Source organism: Chaetura pelagica, unplaced genomic scaffold (genome assembly GCF_000747805.2).
Source record: "Chaetura pelagica isolate M959 unplaced genomic scaffold, ChaPel_1.0 scaffold78, whole genome shotgun sequence".
Lineage (NCBI taxonomy): Eukaryota > Metazoa > Chordata > Aves > Apodiformes > Apodidae > Chaetura > Chaetura pelagica.
Genome location: NW_009954492.1, coordinates 557533 through 581629, shown reverse-complemented (window position 1 = coordinate 581629; position 24097 = coordinate 557533). Strand labels below are relative to the sequence as shown.

Here is a 24097-nt window from a genome sequence, read left to right as displayed (position 1 = left end):
CCAAAGGCCTCACGTTTTTGCAAGATAGGTCTCCTCAGAGCTTATTAACATTCTTCCCTGTGAATGACAGGAAAGGCATAGGGTGAGTACAAATTATTGCCCAATTTACATTAGCTTTTTTATTTTTTTATTTTTTTGTTAAAGTATGTCCTTTGAAGATTTTTAAACAGCATTTTCATTGTTTTCATAAAAGTCTCATTCAGTTCACAGTTCTGTTTTCATTCCTCCGTAGTAAAACATAACAAGAACTGCCAGCAGAGCCAAGCTGACAGACAGGATCTTCAGTCCACCTCCTTGTTGCCATGGGAGCTGCAAAGGCATCCAAGAGCTGAGTGGTGTTTTCACTGGGATCTCAGCAGAAGGGTGTGCTTTCCAGTTTGTGCCTTTCTGTGGTGCTTGTCTGAACTCCTGTGAAGAAATATACATACTAAGATTGAAACTGTGCTATGTGTTTCTGATGGTACATACCAAACACAAATAGAATCGCTTTATATTGAGGTTCAGAATAATAACCCTTTTCAAGACAAACCACAATTCAACCTGCACTGCATAATCATAATCAGGTCATCAGTTTTTCATACAGAAATCTTACCAATGCCATACAAAGTCAATCTTGCTCATGAAATTAACTGCCAAATCAACAAAGCTGTTAGCAACAGAAACAAGTGTCCAGACCTCAGTGTCATCAAAGACAGTTGTTTGATGATTATTTTTTGTTTGCTTTGCTGCTAGCTCACTACTCCCCCATTTTGGGCTTCTTCAAAAGAAAGGTCTAACCAGTGACAAAAGGGACCACAACACAACAATCCTTTGCACAGCAGGGCTCTTCTAAAGTCAATCACGGCCTCCTGGCGTGCCAGCTCAGTGGTGCTTGAAAATGCTCCCACCGGGCTCTTCCTTTCCATCGACCCTCAGGAGGCAGCTGTGCTAAAACACTCACCTCATTCAGTATATCGAATTGGAGTTCCCCGCTGTGCCTGCCATTATCATTCTCAACCTGACTTCAAGCACCAAGATGCCCCAGAATACAGGGACTTCTAACTGCAGCACAGAGTTGCAGATGTTGAGTTACTGTTTCAGCTGAAATTCGAAGTGGAAAGATAAAGAAACTCTTCTCTCTTGCAACCTTGTCCAGTTCAGCACACTAGCATTGTAGATACTCAAAAGTAAAACATCTATTAAAACTGTACTCTAATGACATTTGCAAGAGGCATGTGTAAAGGTGTAATTAAACAATGGTGTAATGATCTTGCAACATAAGATGCAGTATTTCTGTTCATAAATTCTTTTTTTGTTCTATTTCAACAATCTCTTAAGAATTCAACTGAACCTGGCTTGATTTTTTAATTGGTTTGAAATTTTTCAGTTAAAAAAGGTTTTGGACTAATCCATATTATTTTTTTTTCTCTTCACAGTTCATATGAAACAAGTGAGGGACACAGAAATTGCAAAGGATAATCTTTTATTTCCGAGCAGCTAAAACTCGGTCACATGAAAATACACAAGATGTTCCACTCCCTCCTCTACCAAATATATTTTTGGGCCAACTCGAAGAAATATCAAAGCTCCAAGAAAGGTGCCTGCCCATAAAAGTGTGACAGCACCACTCAAACTGTCTGTAACTGCCTCCTGTTCTCCATTTCAGGAATCAGCTCCACTATAGTAACTGTAAAAAAGACGACTACTACTGGTTAGGTAAGTAAGCATCAAAGGGGCACCTGACAGCCTGGCATTAAATGCTATTCTAACATCTGCAGCATTATTGATTTAGATCAGAATTCACACAGGTAAAGTTGCTTAGTAAGTAACCTATGGAATGAGGAGGACCTCTATATATCCTATACCTAGAAGAACATCTACTGGCTCAACAGAGGAAAAGGAAACAGTAAGCAAACTGGGGTGTTGTTCTCCACAGTGCAAGGCACAGTAACAACACTGCTCCAGGTCTTCAGTCTATATGGCACAGAATAATTTAGTTTCAAACGATGAAACTGCTTCATATTGTTATTAATTACAATAAACTCCTACAGCACCCAAAATTTTAATAACTGGCCACAGCTATTTTATCCCCAAATCATCAAAGAAGATGAAACTTTGCCTACAGAATAAAGTGGAAACCATACATTATTAAGGGTTTGTTAATATATTAATCAAAACTCAATTTCTTCTTTCTAGACATTCATAAAGCCTTTCTTCTATTTGCAGGTCTCACAAATATCTACCAATCTGAGGTGCATAATTTATGGTCTTTACCTGTTTTTATATGTATTGTTCATATGTTTACACTAAGGCTGAGGCCATTTAAAAGAATGGATAAGGCTGTAAAAATATCAATTAAACCAAAACCTGATTTCTTCTGATATCAAATTTTCACCAATTAATGACTGAAAATCTGGCTGACTGCAATCAGGCTCCCAGCTCCTTATTAAATATTTCTACACAGCTTGATAATCAGTGAGGTTCTTGCACTAGAACAGATGCTGTCCCTTAGAAAACAAAGGGCCAGTACCTCATCAGTGACTTTGCAACTTTCTCCTCAATGCTTCTTTTCACGGTCAGCCTCAGTTCCTATCAACCTGTCTCTGCAAGCCTGGGGATAGCTAGCAGAACACCCAAGCAGAAGTTTCAACTTGTAAGAAGTTTTGAGGAGCTTTTTTCATCAGTGTTTCACTGCATTCTTTTTTCAACAGTGTTTCATGCATTCATTTTCCTGTGCAGTTGTGATTTCACTGGCACCTCGTTTCTCTTTTGCAGTTTTTTCTATTTTCCAACGCAAAACCAAACAGTCTTATCTTGTTGGTATAAATTTGATGTTGGGTTTTTTTTGGTTACTATCTTGTCTTCTTAAACCTCTCCAGCGATATGCAATGCATATGCATTAGGTAGTGCTGCATACTGCTTGTAGGACAGAATGGCAAAAGAGATTTTAGCAAGGTTTGAGAAGCTCTGATGGTGGGGAATGCCACTGGCCCAATGGCCAGTTGTCCCAGTGCTATTCCATCTGAGTAAGTCAGCCTAAAAAGCTGTGAGCTCCTTATTTCATCTATTTCCCATAAATTAGATTATCATACATATATTGAACCCATTTTCAATTTTCTTTCTGTATATCAGAGTTTCTCTTACAGTATTTTACAAATATTTAAAGTTAACTGGGTTGAAGGTACAGTTCTCACAATTTCACTAGGCTTTTGTTTTCCTTCTGTTTCGAACTCTGATGCATTTGTTCCTACTGCTAGTCACATTTTATAAACTGCTCAAAACTTTCAGATTTTTGCAGTACCTCAGATCATATAAGTGTCTGTCAAATACTTCAAGCCAATGGTTTTTCTTTCAAAAGATGCATCCGAAAATACGAAAATACTACTCCTATTACCTTGCTATCCTGAATTCTTCAGACATTTTCTTGGGGATTGAACTGTTCTTACAGGGACAATATATCACAATTTGCAAATGAAAGTGACCCTTTTCTTTAAGATGTAATTCACAACTTATCACTTAAGACACTACTCCATTTCTGTTTGATAAAGTATATCTCTTCAGAGATACACATTCTCTGCTGAACATTCTCTTTCAAGAAAATTAAGGAATATGTTAAACTGATCCATGTTTTTTAAGACCTGTTCTCTACTTTGTCCCAAAATTCTGCCTTGCAACACTGACATATGAGTAGTATCATCGTCTTCCTTGAAAATTTCCATAATTATTGTCACCGAGGATGCATTTGTAAAAAATGGGTACATCTGGTTCCTGCTCCTTTAGAAAATGGCAGTGTTTTTTTGTCCCTCCTGCAATTCATACAACAGCTTTTAAAAACAGGATAATCTCTCAGAGACACCTGCAGGTAGATGGTTCTTCCTAAAAGTCTGTTGTGCAATTCTGCAAGGCACAGCACAAAACTCTCAGTGGGAAGAGGAATTGCTCTGCTAGGCTGACCATGTTCTTGCACTCCCCTAAGCCTGAGCTAAGGGTGGAGTGGCCTGCACTGCAACCTGGACAACAGTGCCTGCCTAGAATATCATCAGTTCTTATTAACATAAAAGTACCAGATTACCAGCTGTGCTAGTGAAAAACAATGTATATATTTTTTTATTTGGGCAAATAGTCCTTCTGTAGGCTCTGTTTGAGGAGCTAGTTTTCAGGTGATGTATACAGTATGTATGGGCATGTATGGACAGAGAAAGAGAGGAGAGGATGAAGTTACAGAAACTAAAACTAAGCCTTCTAGGATAAACAAGACAAACTACAAGAGCTTTCTTCGGGCTGTCATGAGCTTTAGAGTTTGCAATACTGTAGTGCTACACTGCGGGATCCTCCTGTACACTTTGCCTTGAGGAGCTATCCAAGAAACCTGCAGAAAAAGTATTTAATGTTTTGTGAGGAGGGGAGTTCTCCACAGAAAACCAAGTTTATTACTGCCTCTTTATGCACCTTTGGTGTAAAAATTCTGGGTGGAGGTAAAGATCTCATTTGTCAACTCCCTGTGCTCTCACTTTACATTAGTATTAATTCTGAAAGGTCCTTATTTGTATCTCTAGATAAAATATTTGCAATGCATTGGCTTTTGAATGAAACCTTAAAGGTATTTCTGTAATATTATGAACTGATATAACTGGTGATATTTACTATAAACAAGCACTGGTCAAAGTTGCCATTTTCTTAAGCTGAACTCAGAAATCACACTGTTGTAGCTGCAAGACTCAGGAAGATTAGCATAATTATTCATTTTAGTGGACTTTAGAACTAAATTTGAGGCCTCTTTTACCAAAAAGGTACTTGGAGAAAATCCTATGGTTAAAAAATTTCCAAAAATAAGTGTTTATACTAACTGAAGTTTTGATAGGCATAAACCCTTTGGTAGAATTTTTTTTTAATTAAGGAGCATTGGTCTGACTAGAAAGGACTGCAATGAAGGAAAAGGTACTATAAGATTTAAACCTACATACTATTAATCAAAATGAGGGGAGGAAGTGAAATTATCAAACTGAAATGCAAAGACAGACACTTGGAGCTAAGCATCTTTTATTTCCATGGAGGCAGCCTTTCATCTTGTTTTGGCAGCCACAAAATAAACACAAGACTTTGCTAATAAGGTGTAATATAAATTATTAAACCTTCTAGTGTATGATCAAATGCATTTCAGATTATTTTTTAAATAATTCTGCCTTGACAACTGCCAGGAGTAATGTATTTTGTGTACTCCTGCACAGACCTATTGATTGCTGTCTTTCTGAAGCTCCAGTCCCAGACTTAAACTGCCGTGCATGAAAGAAATATATAATCACATCAAAACCTAAGCTTTGGCATCTGTCGATCACAGCCTAGCTTTTTATAAGATCTCACTTCATGTTAGTCAACAAAGACATGAGAGAAACTCTTTAGCTCTGAGCTGAGGTTTTAATAGATTCAAAACATTTCTTACATGCAAATTTCTTTTATGGCTCAGGGGCACTGTTAGAGCTTGAAGTGTTAGCTAACTGCTGTGAAAAACTACTTGACTGAACATATCTCAAGATAAATTAGACTTCCGAATTTTTTAGCCCAACCAAATACATCTTATACACTTGTACTACTGCCTTTAAAAACACACTTTTATATAAGCATGCACAGCAAATCTGTGTGACAAATTAAAAGAAAATATGTTAAAATATGCATTACATATCCTACTGTGCAGTTTGAAACTCTGGGCTGTTCCACTTTGGAGGCATTTTTCAGATTTAAAAAACAAACAGTTATTGAAGGTCACATAGATTACACATCCAAAAAAATACGTAAATTAATTTTATTGAATAGATCCGGAAGACACATTTAGTTCTCTAGGTATTAAGAGAGCTCCTTTGATTTATTACTTATAAAATTTTACCAGCCTTCTGCAAATGTGGAATGTTGATCTTAAAGTAGAAAATAAATGGCATAAGAAAATTTTTTCTAATGGGTTTAGCATGATAATTCCCATAAGAAGCATCCCTGCCACCATATATTCCAATGAAGGCACACAGCACTATGTTGCTAAGGGAAAATGCTGTCTACAAGCATGCTTGTGTCAGATGTTATCATTCCTAGGAACTCACTGATTCCAAATACCCATGGAATTTACCCATTTGAATTACCCATTTGAAGAAACCTCGAAAAAATAAAGCAGCCAGGCACTTTTGCAAAGGAATTTCATATTTGTTCTTCTTTGTGTGTGCATATATATGTGTGTTTGTGTATGTGTGTGATGCATGATTTTATGCTTCAGTATGTCAGCGAGGGGAAGAACTGAGCTGAAGGATAAATAAAGACTTATTATTAATTTATCAGTAAATGGTCAGAGTCTTAGCAATAATTAGGATTCTTAATCCATTAACCCCAAATCATCACCACCGAAGTTACTGCATGGAAATAAATTAATCAAAGCATCTTGCAAATAGCTGCAGTCACTAAAACTGTCTTACTGTCTGTCTTCGGATCCTAGGATAATTCAGACTGCATCTGATCCCTCCTCCTGCTCTGAGAAAGGTCAGCTATGGCCTGGTTTGCTCAGAGATTTTTAATAAGTTGGGCTTTGAAAACCTCTAAGGATGAAGACTACACCGCCTCTCTGGGCCTTTGCTTCACTGTCTTCATGGGGAAAATGTTTCTCTCCATGTCCAGTCTAAACCTCTCATTTCAATTTATGCCTAATGTCTCTTGCAATCCCACATGCACCACTGTAAAGCACTTGTTTCAGTCTTCTCCATAACCTTTTCATAGACACTGGGAGGGCTTCTGTCAGGGTCTCCCGAAGCCACCTCTTCTCCAGGCCTTGAACAAGCCAGGTACTCCTCTCTCTGACCAGCTCCCTGACCCTATGCTGAACTCGTTCCAGTTACCAAATCCTAATTTATGTGATCACTACACATGACCCAATCAAGTCAGGTAAGCAATGCTCCTAGCAGCTGGACCATGGTCAAACACAAACATAAACCACAATTAATAATGGGAGGATATAAAGATTGATTGACCTTAAACTCGAGTGCATAAAATCTGACAGTTTCTTCCAGGTTTGTCATCCCTTATGGAGATCATCTTTAACTAGGGCTTACTCCTGACCTACAGAACAAGTTAACAAAATCTTTCTTCTTTCCCAGTAAAACCTACAGGATCTGTCTGTTTTCTTCCATCAGTTAAAAAAAAACACACTTCCCATTACTTGACTACCTCACACCTTGATTACTTGATTACTACAATCTCCTCCTGTCTGTCCTCTTTTCCTTCGACTTCTCCCCATTTCTCTGCTGCATCACTTAACTGTATGGTCTCCCCTAAAAAAACAAAAGCAGAGATGACAATAGGAACACAAATTTGGAGTGACATGCCTGTGATAAACAGCTGGCGACACATGCCCTATCAGGACTTGCTGTCCATGTCACACAGATCCACCTCTGGAACCTTCTTCTCAACTATCTTAACATTAAATTCAAACTTCAATATTCTGATGCAAGAGTGTAAATGCCACTTATCTCTTTGTAAGTTACTGTATCTGAACTTCCCACCATTACTGTAAGCCTTCACTGGTGTTTTTGTTGGCAGACACCTCTCTGCTCTCTTCCATGTTCCTGCCTATGGGTAGGCCCTTGCCCACCTACTTCTTCCTCCTCCAAATAGTCTATAGGACTATTCCCTCAATTAGCTCTCAAAATTCATAATGCAGTTAAAAGTGAGACAGAAGGCTGAGTAACTGGGGCTTATTAAATGACTCCCTTTTTGATGTACACTTTGAGGAGGAGGGAAAAAAACCAAAAAGATCAACTAACAAAATAAACAAAAATCAGGGGAACAAACAAGCAAATCTCAAGCAAAAAAAAAACACCTCCAAAATGCTTAAAATGCAGTGTTGTGCTGCTTTCCATTACACTAACTTGTTTTAGCTTGTTTCTTTATATCTCCTTATAAATGCTTCCAGCCAGGAGTTGACTCTTATTTTACATATATTTTGCGCTGTTATTAAACTTAGTGACTTAGTTTCAAATAACAAATTGTCAAAATAACCTGTCATTCAAGGTCAGAAGCAACACTCTGAAAAACAGTCAGTGTGATGTTTGGATTCTAAGCTGCCTCTTTTTTTTTTTTTTTCCTTTTAATAAGGTGGGTGGGGTGTCAATCACCATGCTGGAAATAAGTGGCGTGCAAACCAACATTCCAGTTAGCACTTGCAAATACAAGAGAAGTGAGGGATCTTCTAAAAGGAAAAAGTGTATGATTCAAAAGTCACAGCTGTCGAAGCAATGACTTGAAATGAAGAATGAACCTGGCAGTACAATGTGGATAAATTCAGGATGGGGATCTGTCACTATTTATTTCCCTGTGCACAGCACAGTTTTATGAAGGGGATGGCAGGTGCTTGCTCTGGGCACTTATCTGGTAATTACTTGGCTAACAGACAAATCTGTTTCCTAGAGATCTCCAGCACAGGCTTCATGGCTTTGAAAACACATTACAGTGAATTACAGGATGAACATTTACTTCTAATAACACTAGATATCATTTTTCAGTGTGCATACTCTGGCCTGTCTTTGTAGATATCTTTCCACAGGATTCCAGCTTTCTCCTTCTTTAAAAGGGTCATAGTGATTTTTTGTTGTTGTTTTGTTTGGGTTTTTTTAAAATAAGTATTTTAAAGTTGTGTTTACAATACAACAATTTTACTAGTTTATTTTGTTGGATGATGAAGGAATGATAAAGACCTAAGAGTATGTGAATGCTGAAAGACTTTTCTAGAAATGAGATTATTAAATGAAATAAGATATACTTTTTTACAGCACAAGCCCTCAGAGACCAGCAGCTTTTTCCTTTCCTTTTACATCTTGAAATGACAATGACAATTATATAGAGGTCAACAGTAGCTACAGGCAAAGACACAAAACATTTCCATTAGAAAGCATACCTCAGTGAAATGAATAGCTAGATCTGAAAACATATATTAATACCACAAGAATCACCAATATAACTGAATGATACTCACCTACCTATCAGCAGTGAAATGAGTAATACAGCTTTTACTTCAAATTGAACTCCCTGAGTATATATTAAAACACTTATCTTCAAGAGAGATTCTATACTCCCAGTTGGCATAAAATACTAAAAGCCTTTCTAACCATTGTTATTCGCAAAGAACATCATGATAAATATCCAAGAAATATCTCAAGGGACATTCTCTCTCAAAATCAAGAAAAGCTTTGAAGATCTTTCAAATGGAGAAAACTAGAATAAACTGATAGATGTACATAATCTTGGCTAAAGCCTCCTCCTTAATCTTAGACTATGTCACAGTCCTGAATTTATGGTGTTTTCATTTATTCCTACAGAACAGAGCATTACAAATGGAAAGTTCCCAAGTGACTTCAACATTGTATTATAAGGCAATCAGGGACAAAGGATATAGCCCTTCTTACATTCCAACCTCACAGATAATAAATATGCTATAAGATGAATGCTGTTAACATTTAGGAATGATACTAGTTTCCAGGGTTTGAAATTCCATTCCCGTAGGTAGCTCTGGGATTTATATGCCTCCATCATTTTACAGGTAGAGAAACAAAGACAACTGAAGTGTCTCCAGTGCCATAACACAAGCCAGCAATCAGGTCTCTACAGTTCCTAGCTTAGATTCCAGTTGTCATAAAAAGCCCCTAAAACCTTTTAACTTTGTCAAGTTTAAGTTTCAAATACAATTTATTAAAGCTAGGCAAGGCCCTAAGATGCAGTCTCCTGACAATTTCACTTACATTCATTTTCACAGACTTTTCTGTCCAGTTCCTGAGACTGTAGATGCTCACCAAGCACAGCTGGAATCAGATATGGGCAAAAAAGAGCATTTCACATAAGCCTGACATTTAACAGTTAATAAAGTGTGACTTATCTTGACCAACTTTATGGGTTCAGTGATAACACAAAGGTTTCCTTTTCATATTGTCATGGCCTCTTTCACTTAAGTATCCTTAGTTGTTTTACAAAGTCTCCCACTGTGCCAGTTACCACACTTCTGAGCACCCATGGGAGTGTCTTGAAATCTGAGTCTTCTTTTTAATTTCACACTCAGTCAAGTTCAGCTGCAGTTAATGGAGGACTCTCTCATGGAAACTTCAAACAATGGTTACTTTCTGTGTTTAGCAAGCCTAACTGCTCTAACACAATCTCTGTATTCCCAGTCTCTACAAACGATTCGTCAGCCCTTCTCCACAAAAAAAGATTACATGAGAAAAACCTTTCTTGGCTTGCTGTGTATTTTATGCTAGATAATCATGATAGCACCTTGGCACTCTGTCTAAGACATCAAAGAACAGTAAGTATCCAATCTACAGGCTGGAACGAATATCTCCCCTCAGGAGAGCATTTGTATCGTTCAAAGGGTGGTCCAGCTAGACAACCCACTTCTGTATCTGTAAAGGACTGATGTGCATAAGCACCAACTTGTGCCCTATCATGCTCAAATAACTGGCAATTTGTACCTCAGCTGAGAGCCTCCTGTGAATCCACTGGACCTCAGTCTTCTCTCACACTGGTTTTACATGGTATGCTCTATCAGCTTATAACCAATAATTTCTAGGATTAGCTCATGAGGAGAAAACCAGTTCCTCTGGAAGTAAGCATGAAGTATCAAGTATTGGTTTCCTCTTTGTCTCTGAGATTTCATCTCCTGGAGTTAATTTCTCTTAAATGCTGAAGAGTCACTGCTGCAATTGGTTCAACATATGCTCAAAATTGTAGTAATTTCTACATTTCTAGTTCCAAGCATTTTGAGCTGACCACCATCAAATTTACTCACTACACTGCTGTTCTAATGGACACTTTGAATATCTGCATTATCTTCATCTGTGAGAAGACAAATGGGAATATAAAAGCTGGGTTTCAGGAGGATAATGTAAAAATAAACTTATTTTTATTTCTGAAGCAGTCAGAAATTTAGTGATGGTTGTCACAGGAAAGGTAAGAAAAAAATTAATAGCTTCCTTGAGAGTGAGGTTGAAAGAGGATGTAGCAAATAACACTATTACACAATGAATAATGAAAAGTATCTAACAACATATTATTAAATAAATAATCTCAGTTCTGTTCACAAAAGGAAACAAATCTGTATGTGTGTGCACGTGAAAACAGTATGTAAGCATATAACCCAAGACTGAAATGTAACATAGTTGGCGTTTACATGTAAAAGAGCAACTTAAAATCTAGAATTCCCTTAATTCAGAGTACCTTGCACTCCAAATAATTTGTGCACATGTACACGAGAAATACTATTCTTAATTTCTTATCACATATTATAGACCTTCAGTGTCATTCCACTGTTAAGACTTTACTTAGAAAAGACACTGGTCCGTACAACACAACCTGTAATATTTTGATACAGCTTGCTTTGTTGTTTTTTAGGTATTACTAAATTACACTGTTTTCAGGAAAAGACATTAAGAAAATCTGAGATAAACACAAATAAAACAGAAGACAACCTGAAAACGGCAAACACGTACAACGTGCCTGTAGGGTTGAGATGTGCAAGCCCACAGGATGTTGACTGTGGGACCTAACCTAGTCTTTTAACGAATTGATGGATTTAGATTTTAAATTGCTTCATGTCTCTATACTAAAGATTATTTTAACAGCACAGCAACAGGTTTTTTTATCATGTAAGACACTCTCCCAAGCATAACTCTAGTTCATTCCTTTCCAGCTACTAAGAGCTATGCATCTGGCTTTTTCCCTGTGGTGCTGTGACAAAATCTGATGATGCTACAGAATTTTAAGTGCTCCTCACTGAAAAAATAATGAACTCATGTTACTTTGGACAGAGATACATGTTGAATAGTTGAAAAAGAAAAAGCACTCTAAGCACTACTTCCATTACTTTAGCAAATTAAAGTTCTTGTATTCGGGAACAAAAACCTATCTGTGTCAGAAGCAGATATTCACAGGCATCCTTTTTGTATTATAATTATCTTATCTGCACTTATCAGAGATTTTGTATGTGAGAATTGCAAAACAGATTCCATACAGATAAGATAAAGCACAGTCAGACTGACTAAAATGACTTACATATGATCACATATGAAGTAATGTCAAAACAGGGATGAGGTTTTAAAATAAAATCCTCTAGTCCTGATAATAAGATCCTCTCTTGAGGACCAGAAATCCATCTGGTCAATATTATGCACAGGTAGTTTTTGTAGCTCTATGATGTTTTGACAAAAAGAGCTTAAATATACTGCCTACAAGTTTGTTCAAACAAAAGTATTTTCACAAAAATTTCCAAGCCACCCCAAACCAAAATGGAGCCTTTGTTAAAGTTCTACCTCAGCATATACATGGCTTTGAAGAAGAATCCATAAGTTTGAAATTTAAGACATTTACTGGATAAATTTTTTAATGTAATACTGTTTCAAGGACCCTATGGTAATACTGAGACTAATGAAAAAATAAATTCCATGGGGCTTTTTTTTTTTTTTTTTGACATCCAGCCAGTCATGTTTTATACCTTTTGCTATTTATCACTCACACTTCAATCTTATGTTGTAGTACATGGGTGGTCAATCCTTTTTGATATGCCATACGAGTTTATTCAAGGCACTACCATGCCTTGCCAATCACACAACCAGACATAAATTCATCATGAGATTACTAGCTACTAGCTTTCTTTCTCCACATATAACACAGGCTCTGAGATGTATGACATTGACCTGGTAGCCACCGGAAAAGAGAGTACTGCTTAGTAATTAATGAGACAGGTGAACTCTTCTGGAGATTGATCATTTCTGCACTAGTATAAGGAACAGATGCTTCTGCATCTGTGGAGAGGGCTTCTTTACAGGCCATGTTCCACAAAACAGTGTTTCTACTGGTCCAAGGCAGATAAAAAGGCAAAATTAAAAGTATCATAAAGAAGACACCGGAAGCACAGCAACATCAATGTTCATTATAGCATTTGTTGACTTATGCTGAGCCAGAAGCTGGCTTATTTTCTTATGGAATGTTGAGCTACATAGGTCAAACATGATCTGCCTTCAGGCTCTCAATTAACCTGGTGTGCTTGCCACCCCCTAAACCAACTAAAAATGCACAACTCTTTTTAAGAAATGTTTATAAATGAATTTTTTTTAAATTAAGGTTTTTACTTTAGAAATTATTTTTCAGCCTGTTCTCTACAATGAAGACTACATGAAAAAAATCCCTATTATTTCTAGCACATCTCAATGGCTTAGACTGTCATGTAGTTCAGCTTTAGTTTTGACTTTACACCTGTGTGTCTTAATTAAAAATGACATCATGCCAGTGCTTGTGACCTTGACAATTAAAAGCTGAAGCATAACTGAAGAACATATATCTTATGAAGTACATCTTACCTCACTGTAATTCTGAAGGCTCATGTTTTTATATAATCTAGGATGGAAGAAATATGCCCTAAATTTCCCAAGATCATATTTTATTATTACTCTAAACTTGGGTTGTGGTTCTGACTCCAGTAAAAGAAACTGAAGTAAATATGCTAACATTTTAACATCCTGTGGGCTTGAGTTTCAAACACAGGAAAACAGTGCTGGAAGCCCTCTGATGCTTTTGGAACCTCAAAACATGCACACCTGAGAATCTGCTTGGAGCAAACTCCCAGTGAAAATGATGAACAAACTTTGGAATATGTTCTAATGAAAAAGAAAGACATAATACCAAAAGGACCATGCAAACAGATAGAGTGCTAATCTTACTTTAGTGGGAATGTATATGAGATTTGGGCTATCTAAACTAACCATATCACACCGCTACCACAACCTCTCGTGCTTGTCATTGACTAGATAATTCAGTGCAATATCCCTCCTTCCCAGTGCCAGCTTAGACAATTATATCAAATCCAGTCACACTTCCCAGATTCTAGCTGGAAAGAGTTTTTTTTCCTGGAATAAGTCAGTAGAAAACCCTTCTTTGTCTACACGCAGGGTCCTAACATCTGAAATAATAAATCAGAGGTGGGGGAATCCTTCAAGTAATCTAAATACCCAGTGGGAAGTAGCGAGAAGAAGGTAATCAAGATAGGTGTACTTTATACTAACCACAGGTAAAGCCGTCTTTGAACAGCTTGATTAAAGTGCTTAAATAATTAGTTACTTTTCTAAATGTTTCTTTTATTTAATGGTCTTTTATGAAGCCTAGAGGAACAGCTTGCTTTGGAACTTGCTGCAGATAAGAACTGAACCAAAAGTTAAATAAATTTAAGTCAGGTCTTATGAAAACCTTCAGTGTTACAGGCAATGAGCCAAGTTTCTTAGGGGCAGAACAAAACTTTTAAAGTGATTATTATTGCTCTTGTAGCTTGAGAGGACTTCTTCTAAAAAAAATACCTTGAATTGGGTGAGAGATTGTAGTAGGAGGGCAAGGGTTTATTTCTCTTGCTGTTTGGTCCAGTAAATCTGCAACAACGTGCTTTAGTGGCTAATGACATGAACAAGACTTTGATCTGATTACATGACAAAGGATTGAGAGTGAATGTTAAATTTGATATGGAATACAGCCCATATAAACACAACGTTACGATACGCAGCTCTTGAAGAAGCACCAGCTTACTAAGCTTGCTTAGCTATTACAACTTTCTGTGGACTGTCTTTTAAGGATACAGTTTTTCAAATATATTAAACAGGGATGCAGTAAGTTCACTGGATATTCCAGTGTAGCTGGGAGTATATCCTTGGTGGATATATATCCTCAAGGCTCTGAATTTCATATCCACTTCATTGAAGAATGTCATTTGGAATCGTTAAGATACATTTTCTCCAATGTAGCCACAGAATAACCTCATCCTTACTACTCAACTGTAATTTAATTTCAGGTAAAAACACAGCCACTCTAAATTTACCTTTGAATTTTTATATGCAGACATACCCATACACAAAATGTAATTTAACACTGACAAAAGGTTAAAAAATTGATTTCTTTCTCATACTGAAAAACCTTTCCCCCCCTTTTTTTTTACCTTATTACACTTGACACCAGCAAAAAATCTGTAGTGTTACTGACAAGAATATTAAAACCACAAATGTAAGTCACTGTATCCAAATAGTATCAAAGTCTGAGAGGGAAACTATGATTATTAATGGATCTCAGTATTCTAGTATGACTTTCAATTGATCCTGGTATTACTGGAACACCTCAACTCTTTTAAAAGATTTATCAGAACAAAAAATGTTATTTGCAAAATTTCTATCTATGTTAGTAAATTTTCATGAAGGGAATCAACAAGAGCACAAAGGATGATTTTTAGATTATTACAAAATCATTAATCTACTGAGAGTCTAAAGAAACCTTCTGAACAGCTATATTGCCATTCAGAGAGACTTAGATAGGTTGGAGAGTTGGGCGGGGAGAAACATGATGAAATTCAACAAGGGGAAGTGCAGAGTTTTACATTTGGGGCTACTGAGAGTCTAAAGAAACCTTCTGAACATTTATATTCATAATAGTGTCAAAGCTTATGAACCCTCTTACTTCAGTAGTAGTTCTGGCAACAAATGTTTTTCCAAGAGGCAGAAGTTTGACATTCCAATATCTTGTATGCATAAAATGAATCTCCTCCTGACCTTTCATTTGGTGATGGGGAAAGCTGTATCACTCCTCTAAACCCCCTCTTTCCTCTCATGATCTCCATGTGACTTTTTCATGCTGTCCCATTTAAACATTCATGTAGAAAGATTATTACAATTACAGCATAAATAGATGAGAAATAGGCATAAAAATAATATTTGACAAGACATAAATATCTTGTGCCTCTGACTGTGTGTTTGCTTGCAGAGAAAGGAGAGAGAAGCAAGGAATGGAGAGAGTAATGCTGCCTACATGAGCTTTTTAATGATCTAAAGAGTAGTAACAAAAAGAAAAAGGATGACTAAATATGATAAGCAAAGATACAATGTAAACATAGGCTGAACATCCTTTACCTTCTTTTGTATTAAACTCTGCTGGAGAAGCATGAAAGTCAAAGCTATAATGACTTTTTCTGGCACAATGAGTTAGAAACAGATTAACTCCAAAACAGCAGAAAAATTGTGCAAAGTGTGGCTGCTGCATTTTCCCCCCTCCCTCCAAAGCCAATTAAAACTTAGTGAATTAATAACCTGATACATTAAATAATAGAGCATTATTTAAAACAAGTGTCTTTTGATTCCTGCCAAAGAGAATGTTTGTTAACATTCTGATTGAAAAGAAAAAATACTTTAAAGGGAACTCCTAAATATTACAGGGAGTGTCAAGTAGTTAAAATTACCATGGCTACACACTTCCAGTTTGTCCCTCTGCCAAGGGAGAGCAGAACCCACCCACTTATCCTACAGTGAAGCATCTGCAGGTCAAGTACTAGAAATTATACACAAAAATGGCAGAAATATTTTAGCACTTGAAATTTTACTTCTGGAGGCAGGAGGGATAGAACATTTCTGTCATTCTCCCAAAAATTACTTGTAATTGAATCATCCCAGTCATTATTATTTCCATTTGTTGCATGCACTGCACAGCATTAACATAATTACGTAATTCGAAGCGATTAGACAGTGACATTCAGCCAACTAACATCGTTGAGGAAATGAAAAGTAAATAAACTGAAGTTCAGACCTTTTCACCTGAAAGCGACTTGAGGGAGCATTTGTTTGAAAAGGGGCTATGTAACAGGTGTTGTTTCAGCTGAGTTTTGATCAATGCAGTTGAAATTCAGCTTTGCTGAGGGATGAGCAGAAAAACAACATGCCCATTAAATTAAAGACCTCAGGATAAAACTACTTGGTCTTACGATGGCTCTTGGGTATGCTGCCTTAAATCACCTCTATGTATTTTAACCTTCCATGCAATGCAGAAAAACCTTGTATTCTAGTTTGCTAGTCATCAAATAATTCTTGACTAAATTGAAATGTTCATAGAATTACAGAAGACAAAGCTGGAAATACATGTAAGAGGTCACCTAGCCCACATCGATGACCCAAGGCAGCTGGCCTACATCTCAAATGTTTCTAGCAGATATTTGTTATTCATGTTCCTAAGGACAATTAAAATTCCCCAAGAACTACAGGTGATCCAGTCCAGGACTTGGCTAAACCCTGAAGAAAAACTTATTTTTCCCATAAGAAAATCCATCCTGAAATTTCAGTTCTAAGCTAAGAAATGTTGGGCTTCCAAGTAGAAGAAAAGTTAAAAGTCGGCTCAAATCCCCAAACAAACAAAGCTAATGGTGAGCAGATAAAGTGTAGATCACAAAAATCAGAATCTAAAGAACAGCATATCACACATTTGTCACTCTTTCAGGGATAAAGAAGACTTTTGAAGGTCCTGTTTAAAAACATCCATAGATGACTTAGAGTTCCACTCTTATAAAGGAAATTCCCCTTTTCTTATTTTATCTTCATGATGACATTGAAATAACCAAATATAACATAAAAGGAAGCGATTACTTAAGAAAGATTTAACAGCATCTTATATGACCTCCATTTACAACTGGTAAGGAAGGTGACTTAACACATTAAATAAAACACATTAATACATGCAAAAGCACTAACTATTGGTATACCTCACACTACAGTCAGTTGTTTCAGAGAAAGAGGGAGGAAGAGCAACATGGCAACAAAACTTATTTTCCTAAGAACGCAAGAGCACAGAATGCAAAAGTATCAAATATTACACCATACTCTCATGAAGTATTACTTGAAAACTATTTTATGTAGAAAATGTTCCTTTTTTTTGCTAGTATATTTATCTTCAACAGAAACTTCCCTACATATTTCTCAAACTGTCCCTTTTTGGACACTGTGATACAAAGAACCCTTAGCAAATAGCCTTCCAAGAGAGGTAAAAGGTGTATTTTGTTTTACTTTATCTATCTTTGGAAATTCTGATCTTTCATTCACATTTCTCATATGTTTTATAGTTTCTGTAATTTTATTCAAGACTCCTCTCCTCACACCTTCATGTCACTTTTTGATCCAAAATTTCCTTTCTCATTCTCTTTTCCCCCTAATCTGTAGTTCCTGTTCAGGAACAAAGTTTTCCACCACTTTGAAACTCCAGTGTATGTAAAAACTGTGCTTAATAATTAATTCAGTTTCATGCATATCTTTCACATTTCTTTCCAAATCCTTGAAGGAAGTTTCCAACAGAGATCTCAATTTTGACATGATTTCTTTCATTTCTCTTCCAGCAGAAGATATTTTCTTCCTCTATTCCATTTTATTTTGCCCACAAGTGAAGCACTCTTTCTACCTGAGATCAGAGTATTCCCTTTAAGCTATGCTTTGTTGATTCTTCTTTCTGGCAGGCTATGAAGAAGTGTTTGATATATGCATCCTTCCTTTTTCCTAACATCAGAAAAAAGGTTGGGTGATGTACAGAGGTCATCTTGTGCTAATGTAGCTAGAAAATACTTGTGGCTAACTAAGAGACCAGGAACATAAAGCTTCTTCAGTAGTACCCAGAAGTACAATGCTACAATAACCTACTGCAAAAAATGAAGGCAGGTTGGAGAGAAAAAGGAACAAGAAGACTGCCCAAGCAATTGCTTGCTGACTGAAACAATCAGTGGCATGCTCCTCAGTTCCCCTGAAGATCTCAATGACCTGAATAGCTATTAGCTTAACGGGCCAACTGTGGATGTTACCATGGCCTGGGAGCCACAGAGATGTGCACCAAGATCCCAGGCTCACAACAAGAGATACTGCAAATGGGGACTGCCAGCAGGAGTTGTTCACAAGGAAAGTGTTGGAGATGGAGAATGTTACCACATAAAACAATGAAAAACAGGTAACTGAGAGGAAGACCTGCCTATATTTGTTTGAAGAGAAAGTCTGTCATAGAAAGTCAGTCATAGATGCATTACAGAAACAGGAATTATGAATACAAAATAATAATGTCTACATCATTAAATACCCTGTTAATTATTTTTATTGCCCTAATTTTCCATCTGATTAAAATTTCCCACCAAAGACTTACAGGACTTTGATTTTGGCAACGCATTACAATTCTGGCAGGTACCCAGCCTTTTATTTTTATCCCTCACCCCCTTGGTCTCTTCTCATCTTGCAATTATTTTTTTTCTCTAGTCATAGAAAATATGTAAACAACTAGAATTATTTTTGGAGTACAGCAACACAACATACCCTGTTTCCATTTCTAACAAGAGATCATATTCTTGCAGATTTATTTTTTTTTTTTAAATTATTACATTTGGGCAAATGTTTGTTTGTAAACATGGTGTCTTTATTGGGTATTTTTCTTTATGCTTCTGAGGAACTCTCAAGATCCCAAAACATGGCCAAATAAAATTAACAGAAATATTAAAATGTTATTTGTAAATTAAATGACATTCAGACCATTGACCCACACTGCTGACTTTTCAAAACTATCATCCAGTGACAATGTACTCTGTATTATGTGTATTGCAGACTCTCTTCCAAAATGTCAAAAACTGAGTTTACCAGAGTGCTTAAGAACATAACAGACATGCTATACTGCTTTACTGAATCTCAAAATGCTGAAGTACATTCTTAATGCTTTGTCAACTACAAGCCTACCCCAGTGAAAGGAAACCACATCTGCAGCATCTACATCTTGTTTTCCTGTGAAACTCAGTTACTGTCAATACTTTTTAATGCCCACTCCACATACATCCTGTTAAATTCTCAAGAACCAAATACAAAAATGCCTTTACACGTGTTCATGCTTTATGGATTTCAACTTCCACCTATATATCCTCTGCCATATAACTTTCAAACATTGTTCCATTATGGAATCAGCAAAAGCACATTTTAAGCCCAAATAAATCTATGATAGATTTAAATTTCTAAGTTAATTGAAATTTCCAAATGTATTTGCCCTCCTGTAAAATTGTGCAACATGTAGACATCATTCACTTTAGAGAGGTTTTAATAAAAAAAATCATGCTGAAGCAAACCAAAAAAAACAAACACAGAACTGGCAAACACCTGTGCATTTTAATACTTACTATGTCCACTACAATCAGTAAGTCTGATTGTTTTGACAGCTTTTTAACCTGAGTCGCTGACTCTGACATTCCTCCCAACTTTGGTCACAGAGCCTAACCTTATTGATTGTCAAGACCATATTCTAATCCCATCTACTTAATCATGTTTTTTTTCTCTTATGAGAATATGACAACTGCTAAGAAATTCTCCATCATTAATACATTAATGGATATACGTATTAGGTGTGTTTTTCATATTTTGAAAAAGCATGATAAAATGATACGCTAGAAATATCCTGATAAATACTGATACTTATTGGCTTCAATGAATGACATTTTATGAAGTCTGTACATTGCTCTTTGCGTGACACATTGAATTCTCCTTTTACAGTCAGATCTGTTGATTCCAGTTGGTGACCTACTTCATGTATTTCTTTGGACCAATTTCTCACCCCAGTCATGCAGCCAACAGGGTAAAGAAACAGATCTAGAATTGTTCTGTCAAACTCACCACATTTCTTGTGGTGCTCCCCCTGAACTTGTCAGAAAAAAATATTGAGGGACATGTAGCAGATGAGAAAGAGAGCACATAATTGCAGTTACTACTTATCACAGCATTTACAGAAGTTTCTTCTTCCTTAGGATGGGTTTGTGGCTTGCTTTGACATCCTCACATTGTGGTGCTCTCAGTTTTTACAACTTTTTTTTTGGTCATATGATTAATTTCCTTATAAAATATACTGTTTTGAAAGTACAATCTCACATGTTCTATTTATTACACATTGGCCTAATGTGATTAAAAGCCCTCAGCTGCAGTTTCCCTGTACAAAAGATGTACCGTTAACTGAAGTATTGCTATTCTCTTTTTTTCCATAAAGTGGAAGTTCTTAATATGTTCAGTGGAACAAACATAAATAAGATACTGCCTTGAAGGAGCATTGGCAGCCACAAAGTCATGAAAAGCAATTTGCCTTGTCATTTGCATGCTGTTGTCATTGACTTGGAACTCCAGGTACTTGTTCATAAATACTCACCTGAATTCATAGTCAAAGGGCATGTGCAGGTCTATACATTTAAATGGGTTCTTATGGAAATTATTAGTAGCCTCCATTTTAATAGTTTTATCTCTCATTTTTAACATACAGAATTTCAGTCAACCGTCTGCTTGCTTATTCTCATGCTACAAGCTCCTGGCAGCACATACTCAGTTTAATGACAGGCTTGGTTGTGTTCCAGCAGATTATTAAAAAAAAAAAAATTTCTGATGAAAAAATGAGCTGTGTTTAAACAGCTACATAGTCCAACCAGACAGTTTTAAGGTTTTGGCTGTTTTTCCCTCTTACAGTTCCTTATGAGGCCCATCTACACATACACACAGGCAGTATTCAAAGGAGAGTTTAGCAGTGTGATAGTGCTCAAATTTCATGATCTGCCAAACACACTTCAGTAGGTGCACTATTGTTGCTCTGTGTTGCCATAGCAAGGTTTATTGAGAGACCAAGGATCTTCATCTTAGCTTAACACTAGTTATGTAAGGTGTGCATTGATTATTTCTTTTAAATACTATTACTTACAACTTCAACAACAATGCATATATATTTTAATACTTGTCAACAATTTACTGTAAAAGCAGGAAGGTGGCTGATAAACTGCTAATTATCCCTCTTTCATGTGCTAAATTATTGCTACATATTTTTGGAGATCCTAACAAGAGTGCTGGAGAAAGGACATCAAATGGTGCTTAGAAATGTGATATACATTTTCATTTCACACTCCATCAGTTTTTACAACTAGAGCTCCAGGAAATGTATGAGAATACTTAGCAAACAGCCATATCTACTGAGGTCTAAAATAAGGATCAGGTCTCTTTTAAAGAGAGTTTCATTTTCTTTATATGACTAAATCAGATGTTGCCCTTTTCCCAAAATATATTTAAAATATTCAGTACCTCTATTCATCATTTAATTTGAATCTCTGACCCAATTTTGACCTTTTTTAACAGACTTGTAATCAATACATATTTTTAAAAAACAGCTTTGTAAATTAAAACAAACAGATTAATCCTTCCACTAAACTAGAATTGAGTAAAATTTAATTATATAATCACTGGTGTTTAATCTTTCCAGTTCTAGTAAGCTCTTTCCTCATCATGCACCCTGGAACAAGAAACAAGGGTATTATTGCCTTTATAATCAGCAAAGAAAAGCCAGGGACACCAGCAAAAACAGCTTTTAAAGTCAGATTTCAATCTGTCAGGAAAAATTAAAGCTTCATGCATACATAAAAGGGAGACTATAAAATGATAACAGATACATAGCACGGAATCATTACGCTTGAACAGTTGCTGTTTTACCAGTGTAGTAAAGCAGAAAATGTCTTTTACTCACCTCTGTTAAACCAGAAACTTCTCCTTTTGCTAACGGTCTGGTGATGGATGCAGTGTAAACTCTGGCATCTGACACCGGCTGACCCTTCATAAAATGTTTCCCAGCTTCATAAATATTCACTTCTACCATCTTACCCATTAGCAGAGGATTCTTTGGCACAAGAACCTTTCAAATAAAGAGACAGTTACTAAATACCACAACGGATACCAGTGTCTCCAGCTTTGACTCAGAAAACAATTTTTGAGAAATACCAGAGCAAATCTTTAAAAATAGTCACCAGCACACACTGTAGCCCCTATCACACTTGAGCAGTAGCATCTCCAGCTTGCACTCCTCAAGTTTTTCGACTCAACCAATTCCTTGAGTCACGCTTTTATATTTTTAAGAAAATTGGGCCTAAGTTGCAACATTTGAATCCACACCCAAACAGTTCCCAAGGGTACTTTTACTACAGAACCCAAAAAGACTGCTGTAGAGCTTTCTATTATCATATCTAGCTCATGATGCTTTTTTTAGATTTTCTTAAATGTTTTTCAGTGTGCAAATGCTTCAGGACAGAAACTATGCCCCTGTTTGTGTTTGCACAAGCCCTTATTTTGATTGTGCAGCTGAGATGTGTGATTGAAAATGAATGTCTGTAAAACTGGATGACTCTGTTACTTGGGTCAGTAACCAACGCCAGCCTTTCCTGAATTTCCACAACCATGGTATCAGACAGCCCCATAAGAAAGTCACACAAAAGATATCATGTAATAGACATTCCTAGATCATGCATGTTACAAAAGAAGAGGCCAACACAGGGAAACATTTTTTGCTGGAAAAACAAATGGCATAAAAAACTCTAAAAACTCTAAAAGTAGAAAAGCAGTTAAAAAAAGAAAAGTAATTTCCTGACTAAACAATTATATCTGAGGGACTTACTTTCACTTACTTGAAATCCATCTGCACACAAACGTGAGTTTTTCAAAGAGAATACATGCATATCTTGATTTCTGGATGGTGAACTTGAAACACCTCGAAATGGCTTATTTTCAGACAACAGGTGCAGAGGATTTTCAGAGGAAAACTCTATGCCAACCACATTTGGAGAGCATTTTTCTGCCAAATAGTGCCTCTCCAATTTCACCTATTGCAAGTGTTGATTGTCCCAATTGGAGGAAATAATTACCAGTAGTTTCCCTTTTTCCCTGAAAACTCAAGGTTTTCATGACTGCAGGAGTTTCCAGACCCTAAGATTCTGCTGATCTTCCTAGGCATCTTCCAAGAAAAGCAGATACCCTTGCCTTTCAGAGATGGGCAAGCTGAAACCTGAGTGGAACCAAGTGGCAAACATGAGGCCATCTCCTAATGCTGAGACAGTATTACAATGCAACTAGATCACAGTTCTTCCCACATAATCAACCTTGGGCAAATTTAACATGAAGAAAAAATAGGTAATTTAGCATCACTGGGCCTGTGACCTCTGTAAATCTTGGTATCCCCATATGCAAAATAGCAGTAACTGAATATAAATCCTGAGAGACACATGGGTATGTGACTACTTCTTAAGAAGCAGGATATATGAAAATATCTGGAAGGTACTGTAAAGAACCAAGCAGCCAAGCTTAGCATACACTCATACATTGTTGTAAGTATTTGTTATTAAAAAATCTCCAGCCATATTTCTAAGAAATAAAATTATACCAACAGAAAGACTCATCTCTGGCCAAGTACCCTTGGTACCCTTTAACTCTGTTCAATGAACTACTTAATTAAA

At 36.6% G+C, this 24097-nt stretch overlaps 1 protein-coding gene across 1 annotated transcript in view; it reads right to left on the bottom strand.

Moving 5' to 3' along the window:
• Positions 1 to 204: 204 nt before the first annotated feature.
• CDKAL1 (CDK5 regulatory subunit associated protein 1-like 1) overlaps positions 205 to 24097 on the bottom strand; it is a 434593-nt gene continuing 410700 nt past the window's right edge. Inside the window, exon 14 of the mRNA XM_010004517.1 lies at positions 205 to 408. Within this exon, the coding sequence (XP_010002819.1) occupies positions 205 to 408 (204 nt within the window). The remainder of the gene's footprint in view (positions 409 to 24097) is intronic.